This window comes from Paralichthys olivaceus, chromosome 18, assembly GCF_024713975.1.
Source record: "Paralichthys olivaceus isolate ysfri-2021 chromosome 18, ASM2471397v2, whole genome shotgun sequence".
NCBI classification, from domain to species: Eukaryota; Metazoa; Chordata; class Actinopteri; order Pleuronectiformes; family Paralichthyidae; genus Paralichthys; species Paralichthys olivaceus.
Window position 1 is genome coordinate 13,356,452 of NC_091110.1, and position 8,644 is coordinate 13,365,095.

Here is an 8,644-nt window from a genome sequence, read left to right on the forward strand (position 1 = left end):
CTGCCATCGCTTCCACCTCCAGCACTTTCACGTTACCTTAACCACCACATCAGACGCCAGAACATCTTTAATGTCTTTAATTGTTGCTCCAGCCTGGGTGTAGTGTTCGTCAGCAAATTTTGAAAACTCTCCGGCTCCGGACTCCACAACGACATTGAAGCCCTGTTTGATGAGAGCCTGGACGCCAGCGGGAGACAACGCCACACGACGTTCATCCTGGAATATTTCTTTGGGGACACCAACTGTGAGTTGCTTGTATGGAATACCTGGAGAGGCAAAGAGAAACAACACAGGATGATGTGAAATAATTTAACCATTTATATTTAATTCTCAAATGATAACAGAGTCATTTGTGTCATTGGTGACAAAACCAAAACATTGTTGATACAGTTAGCTTGTTCAAAATGGTTTTAAAACATGTTCACAATGCTTCTTTGCTTATTTTAACAAAAATAAAAAAATATAAAGATCACAATAGCAGATAACAAAATTATTATTTTCATGCAGACACTATTGCAGCCTTCTATAGCAGAGTCTATATCACAAATACAGTTTGCAGTATGTATGGTAGTGTCCCACAGTCAAATAAAGGAAATGTCATTATTTGATGATGAATCTATGTATCAGACAAAGTAACATTTCTAACATGAACAAGCAAATATTTTATTCTGTGGAGATTGAAATGTCTGAACCGAATATCAGAGCGAATGTTTCAAGGGACAGTCACAGTCAGCAGTTTTAATCTGGGAGCTCAAACAGATTTTTGCTTTTCTAAGCACAGCTGTTTCAACATGTGTGAAAACCCGAGATCAGCTTCATGTGTGAGTGACGCTAGGAGAGGAAAGAAACAGGAAACAAAAGAACAGCAAATGCATAAATGAGTACGACAAAAACACATTAAAGTGGCAGAAAGTAATTATTGTTTAGGATCTTTTTTTTTTTTTTAGTTCTCTGTCCACGTCAAGTCTGCAAGCAGAAGGTCACATGTTGCGTTGGCTCCTATGGAAAATTCCACTGCTGCTCTCTACCGCTGTCTCCTCGTCTATATATAAACACCAGAGGCTCTGACAGGCTGACTTTCCTCTCACCCTGCAGTGGTGGCCTGTCCTCTAACAACTGGTATTAAAAAGCTCCACAACACAAGGTAACTAAAAAAAACTGTCTGCAAGCTGCACGTTTGATTTTTGAGACTTTCGAGCAAAAAGAACCCCACATGGCACCGCTGGTTGACAATTACTGTGTCTACAAAGACAACTTCCAAAAGGCCCCTATTGTGATACTCAAGCGATTTACTTTGGTGCGACATGGACCAAATAAACTGGAGAACAACATCAAGTTGTCATGTATGTAGACTCCCCAATAACATAAATCAATAAAAAAGAATGAAACATCATTGGTGCCCTTCAATCCATGCCAAATTTCTATTAATTGGTTTGTAGATTTAGGTCAAAGCAGATGTCACGTTATGAGATTGTGATGTATTGTCCTCAGTCACAAAACAAGTGACAACAGTCATGTTTTAATCTCTGTCACAGTGCAACGCTACCGTCAACTTGAAGTAGACGATATGGAAGTGCGTAGTGACTAAATTAACAACCAGTCTAAGTGCATTACACTACGAGCCATTAATACATGCTCACATTGATTGTGTATATATTATGGCTGGTATACAGTGTGTAACTGTTCCAGGTGATGGAGACAGAAGGATGGGTAGCCATATTACCAAAGAAAAATCCAGTTTGTTCAGATTTAGTAGACACCAGACAATATAACCACTCACCACTGTAAGCCTAAAAAAGCCAGCGACCAAACCTTATCTTGTTTCCACTGTAAATATTTGATTTAAATGCTGCGGATGATCTAACAATCGAGATAGCATGATAACCTCTAAACCTCAACATCTTGACTAAAGATGATAACAGTGTGTGAACTTCAGCGTCTATAAATACAAAGCTCAATTGGCAACATGTAAAAGGTTTCTCTGTAAGATTTCACTTTGCCACTGAGATGTGCTACTCAGAAAAGAGTGTACTGGTAATACATATTACATTTATATCTTTTTGAGGAAGGGAATGCAAGTAGAAATTTTATTAGGCTGAAATGCATTTAGGTGAAAAGGAGCTTAAACAAAACTGCATGTTATTTTTAAACTATGCCATTAGCACAGTCCTCAAATTCAATATAAGTGTAATGTGCTTTGTTGACACAGCCTGGTGTAGATGCTTCTGACTGTTATTGCTTTCCAGAATTGTATTATCTTGTTTTTACAATATTAAGTCAGGTTTTTTTTTTGTAATAATAAGCTTTTAATTGCCTGGATGCACGACTCAAATTTACTTTTCTGAGACAGATTGTGATTCATCTCACCTGCACCTGAAGCAACAAACCATACAGCCTCAGTTTTCAGTTTGAATGAATGGTAAGGATAAAGATGCTACAACTATTTCATGATGTGGAAAAAGAGACAGATTATCATAGATAGCATCTGCTAAGACCAAACTTATTGTGTCCCACAGACACAAGTTGGTCATGCCAAAAAAAAGTCTGTTCATATAACACAGTGCCAGTATGTCCACATCACAGCTGACCTTACATCAACACACTGCTTCTGTCTATAGTGTACGTCTATAGGTTCCCTAGAGGTGAAAGTATAGTGTGGGATCTCCTCCTCTACTAGTCTGTGAGCTTGTAACCTGATACTTGTGTGTCCAGAATAGAAGAAGCCAGCTCTTACTGGAGCCGACTGAACTGCAGTAATGTCAACCTCTAGTCTCCGTGAACCAGGTCACCAGCACCCCTTCATCACTACACAGAGAGAGAAAGGGGCAGAGGGACACTGGCACAACCGGGAACCCAACACATAAAGATATGATGCACCTGCAACCAGCTGGTGCCGGCTTTCACTGCGCGCGCGCGCGCGCGCGCACACACTCTCTCTCTCTCTCTCTCTCTGTCTAGTGAGCAAGCATTGAAAATGGAGAATAATGCCGCATTACCCTGAATGTGACCTTGGAACAAATGAAAGTAGCATCCAAACATTTATAACAGACTTCCAAAACAAACATGATTTTATTTGTCTCTATTTTGTCTAAACAGTGGATTCACTTCTTCATTACAATGACATTGTACAGACCTGAAGAATGAAGGAATAATCACTCCACTGTGTAGATACACGACAATGACAATGTTTTTATTCACCAGTTACCAAGGGCCGCAAAGGACAATAGAATGAATACCCTTTAATTGAGAGCAGTAAACATAACTAACACCTGCACCTAATCCACAGGTACATGAGAAAGGACACAGAATCTACAGGTGGCTCTGCTTCCATGTTGCTATCAGTCGTAACACGTGAGTAACAAGTGTTTAAATTTCAGGAACAGGAAGAAAGACATCCTGGTATCACTGAATAGAAGTGAATGTAAACTGTCCTGTAAGAAATATATTGACCTGTTCCAGCACTAGCCTGAACAGAAAGTAGAAAGTAACAACCATTAAAATATGAAGAGCCATCTAATGTGAATGACCTCAACAATAGTCGGCCCTTGTGGCTATTACTATTCTCTCCATGTTATAGCTCGTCTCCCAGGGCAGACAAGCTGTCAACTCACACAACACTGAGCTCATTTGTAATGAATGGGTGATCATTTCTATTAAAAGAAATCCCCTGTATTCCATAGTTTTGCACTGACTGTATATACACAAGCTCTCTGCAAATGAATCTTTACTACATGTGTCAATGCCAAAATCTGTGTGTATCTTACCTGGACTGGCACATCGTCCAAGAGCTTGCTGGGTCCTGAAAAAGCGAAGGCATGATGATTTGACTGTACTGCCACTCTGCAGTTTCATGCAAGACACCCCACTGAACACAGGGGCAGAGCAGTTGGCCGCCACAACACGAAGGAGGCTCGCCATGGTGCACACACACCCGACACTCAACCACCGGGAGGAGCTCAACAGGACAGGCAGCACTCCTCCTGCGGAACAGACATGAGAGACAGGTGAGAAATAAGGGCACAGACAAACAGGACAGACAGGGGGAGGGGGGGTGTGGGTGAAGAAGAGTAAAAGTGTGAGAGTGAAAATAAGAGTCAATACGTTCATTCCAGCCTTATCAGCTAACTGCACATATTCTATTCGAAGAAGTTGAACAGAAATATGTTCCACCCTGTTCACTTGTAGAAAACCACATATGACCTTCTGTTTAAACAGGTCACATTCTCCGACATTCCTTCCTGTATTTGTACATCCAACATATTCTGGCTGCTGGATGAATCCTGTCTGTCCGAGGATATTACTATGACACAGTCACAAGTAGATATGAAAGTCAGACAGAGGTTATTTTTATATCCACATAATAACACATTCAAGGTCAACAGTCACTTCTTGAAACTGCAGACCACTAAAGGACTCAGGCAGTAAAACAGCACGAGGGACTGCATGTTGACTTAAAAGAGAGATAATAGAACAGGGATAGACTGGAGCAGCTTGGCTGGTGAAGTAGAGTATGAACCAGAATTAACTGGCAATAAAAACAACTCTCTCATTCCACGTGTCCTTGTTTGATAGTTTAAGGTCAAAAAAACACATTAGTTTGAAAGTCAAATGAATAATTCAAATAAAATGGATGAGTTAGTCAACTGTCAGAAAATGTTTTCTTAATCATTTTAGTAATTGATTTATCATTGAAGTCATTCATCTATGGACTCTCATGACCTTGACCTAATTATTTAGATTGAAAAAGTGATCATTTGTAAAAGCATTAAAGTAGATTTTCCACTAATTAGCACAAAAGCACAACATAAAAAGAAATTAAAATAGTGTGTCCTAAGTCATGTATTTAAATTAAAGGATCAAACAAAAAATTTTAGTTTATAGAATGACAAAATATAGTTAAGTGTCTGTTATAATTCCCCAAGTCGACACCTTATAATGTCTTGTTCTGTCCAACCGAGTGTAAATCTCAAAGATACTCAAAGATTATAATTCCTGCCAATTCATTTTGTGTTACAGCTCCAGTCAAAAGATCCAAAACAACAACAAACTAAAATCCCTTTAACAATCTACCGGAGCATTGTTGTGGTTTGTTTTGAAACTTTGAAAGGAAAGTCATTGACAGTGATCATATGTGATTATAGTTGTTGATTAGAAGACTAATTGTTTGGACGATAAATGTCCATTAGCTTTTACAAAGTCGTGTCCAAGTGTCTTTTTTGTGCAACGAACAAACCAAAAGCCAAATATGATTCTTTAATTATTATAGTAAACAAAGGAAGGCAACACATCTGTTTAAAGCAGACTATCATCTTTTAATCAGAGGATTAACTCTCGCTTTAAGTGTGTGTGTGTGTGTGTGTGTGTGTGTGTGTGTGTGTGTGTTGTGTTTAGGACCAGATATAAAAAAAAGTGGGGCAAAAAATTAAAGTAACACGTCACCAAAAATATGAATGACATCCAGAAAACGGTTTGCTAACATGTTGCTAACGTTAGCACAGTGGATGATATAATTCATATTAAATAAATATAAAAAAATTAAAGATGAAATAATAAACATCTGCAGACATCAGAGGTTGAACCCGGGTCAGAAAACCTCCGCCTGCGACTCAGTGTGACGACAATAAAACAAAAGGTTCCGCACAACAGCAGAAGCTAAAGCGTGAGTCAAATGGTGGATTTAGTGTGTTGTTGGTGAACCAGGGCGAAATGTACAAACCAGCACCTGTGTGTTCTTGTCTCCTCTCGCTGCGGAGTGAGCAACAGCCGCAGCAGGAGGAGCGGGAGGAGCAGGAGCAGCAGGAGGAGGTGGAGGAGGGAGCGGGGTTGAAAGCTAAAGACGAGCTAACGCGTCCGCTAGCCGCCGCCGGCTAACACACAGACACACACATGTCTCCGCTAACGAAGGAGACGTGTGAGTGAAAAAGCTGCTCACACACGCGAGCGGAAGCAAAGTGAAACATGTGCAACGTGGAGAACCGGTGAGAGAGGAGCAGGGAGCGGAGGAGAAGTCGACTGACCTTTGCAGACGGTCCCGGCGCGCTGCTGCAGCACAGGAGAACTTTGTGTCGACCCGGAAGATGAACGCTGAGGCACCCGGCGTTCGGTTATTATTGGGTCGTGTGATGATGATGATGATGATGATGATGATGATGATGATGATGATGATGATGATGCACAGACAACAATGACTCGTGCCACCAAACATCAACAACTTTATATTTATGAATAAATCACCTTCCATGCACACGCCCTCTCCTGGTGCTTTAATATTTTTGTTTCCTATTTTTATATTGTTTGTATTTAAACTTGCACAAATTCAACACTGCAAAGTCCTTGTTTGTTTACACTATGATTCTGATTCATCCTTTAACTGAAATCACTTTTTCAAATCGTTTCAATTATGAGACAAGTATTAAGTTAAAGATTATCGACAACACTATTGTACCCAAACCACAAAGTAAACCTCTCTTCTTATACCCCTGCTTCTAGAACTTTATTTATTCACACTTTTATTTACTTTTTTTCCATACACACACACACACACACACACACACACACACACACACACACACACTTGTACTTCTATCTTAGAGAGGACACTCAATGACATCATAAACCCCCTAACCATTAACCATTAACCATTAACCACCCGAAGTGCCTGACCCTAACCCTAACCCAAACCTAAAACCAAGTCTCAACAACCAGGCTGAGAAGCAGCTTCTTCCCGGAGGCTGTCAGACTCACAAACTCACCACAGACTTTTATTTACGATATAGACTCTTTCATATGCAATAAAACTTGATATCTAGACTCATATTTATCAATACTCATTTGCACTTTTTTAATTTGCATAGTTTGTTATCCTTGTTTAGTGTGAGATTCTATTGTTTTTACACACTTTCATAGTTTAGAAAATGATATCCTCGAGTAGCTGACGTGATAAACTGCAGACACATCCGTGCACTGATAAATATACAGGTAACTGATTTTAGTTGAACATTATGAAATGGCGCCCCAAAGCTGAATCATGCACAAGATGCAGATTTCCCCTTCTTCCACTGAGGGGCGCTATATTACTATTTTAATCGACGAACGCCTCAAATCTTTTGGATTCATACTCAGAGCTTTCTCTATTTAAGGTGACACTGTTCCACCTTAACATAAAACAGGCCCAGGTAGACAAATATGTAGTGCAAGACTTACATATCTACACTGTAACTGTTTCATGTCTCTTCATGAATTCATTTGATACGGTTTTGTTTTCAGTTTCATTGCCCCTGAAATTGAGAAACTGATCATCTGATCTGCTAAAGTGATAACCCGCTTTAAGCTGAATCATCACCGAGGTTTTAGGACTGTTTCTGGACGCTGCGTTACTTCCTCAGATCACAATGACACGAGGTCGCAGAAGTGAAGTCTTGTCTTTCTTCTAACAACACGTTCCTCCTGCGCTGACATACTGTGGTTGTATTTAGTGTTTCTGTGCTAATAAAGACAACTGTGTAAATGAAACTCCTTTGTCTGTCTTATTCAGTAAAACCGTTCAATCTGTTCAATCTACTGTACTGTTCCCTTTTATATACTGTGTGAAGCAGATCTCTCTCTCTCACACACATACACACACACACACACACACACACACACACACACACACACGTTTGTACATTTATCTTAACCTATCAAAACTAAATGCCTAACCCTAAACCTAAACCTAATTCTGACCCTAACCCTAAAAGCAAGTTTTAACCCTCAAACAGCCCATTATGGGTGGGCCACAAAGCGAGGAGCAGCCAAAATGTCCCCTAGAAAAATGTCCAAAATGGTCTTCACAAAGATATCTGTACAAGTACACACACACACACACACACACACACAGGGATCATCTGGTTCTCTTTATCTGGCTCAGATTGTGGAATGTATTGTTACAACGTCTGCTTCTCATTGTGGCCCTTCACCATAAAGACAGCTCTTTATAATTGCATTCGCTTTGCATTGCACTTCTTTGATTTTCCTCTCTTATGGTCTCTGTCCATTTCGTCTTCCTCCTCTGTGACATTAAAACATGAATATCTAACCAACACACGTCATTTTGAGATCAGGGAGCAGGTGGAAGAACTGTTGTTGACCTTACTGTAGGTTTCTATTCGAAAATAAGTTACCTCTTCTTCCCTATTGGCCATGTGTGTTTTCCATGTTGTTGTTTGGAAAATAAAAGTCTGAACTGTTAAATAATGTGGAAAAGATGTTTTAGTTTGCAACCACAGTGCAAAACTACCAATTATGGGTTCCAAACTTTCATCACACTGTAAAAAAAGAAAGTGTGAATTCAACATGGATTGACTGCCCTCTTTTAAATCACACACAAAAACATCTTTTGCTTGGATCAGAGTGTTTGTCAAATATTTTATGGCTTGAAAACAGATTTTTGTAGAATTTATGGTAACAGATCCAGCGAATACACAGCAAAGAGTAAACAATGGGATGATGACACAAATCCTGTTCCCATTTGGATTTTATGAGAACTTACTGGGTAATCTGATTCTCAATGAATGGTCTCACCTACTAAGTTTAATAATTCACATCTGTTCATTTTTCTACTGCATTAAATTAAACCGATTTCAAATGTGAATAAAAACATTTGAAG

The 8,644-nt window shown here is 39.5% G+C and overlaps 1 protein-coding gene across 2 annotated transcripts in view; it reads right to left on the reverse strand.

Annotated features, from left to right (window-relative positions):
• nnt (nicotinamide nucleotide transhydrogenase) overlaps positions 1-6,175 on the reverse strand; it is a 28,545-nt gene extending 22,370 nt beyond the window's left edge. Inside the window, exons 1-3 of one of the 2 annotated variants that reach the window (XM_020082086.2) lie at positions 6,018-6,175; positions 3,765-3,980; positions 37-266 (exon numbers count right to left, since the gene is read on the reverse strand). In XM_020082086.2, coding sequence (XP_019937645.1) covers positions 37-266; positions 3,765-3,918 — 384 coding nt within the window. In that variant the 5' untranslated portion in view covers positions 3,919-3,980; positions 6,018-6,175. Of the gene's footprint in view, positions 1-36; positions 267-3,764; positions 3,981-5,722; positions 5,793-6,017 lie in introns of those variants that run through there. The other variant, XM_069514098.1, reaches the window with a different exon arrangement.
• Positions 6,176-8,644: the final 2,469 nt, after the last annotated feature.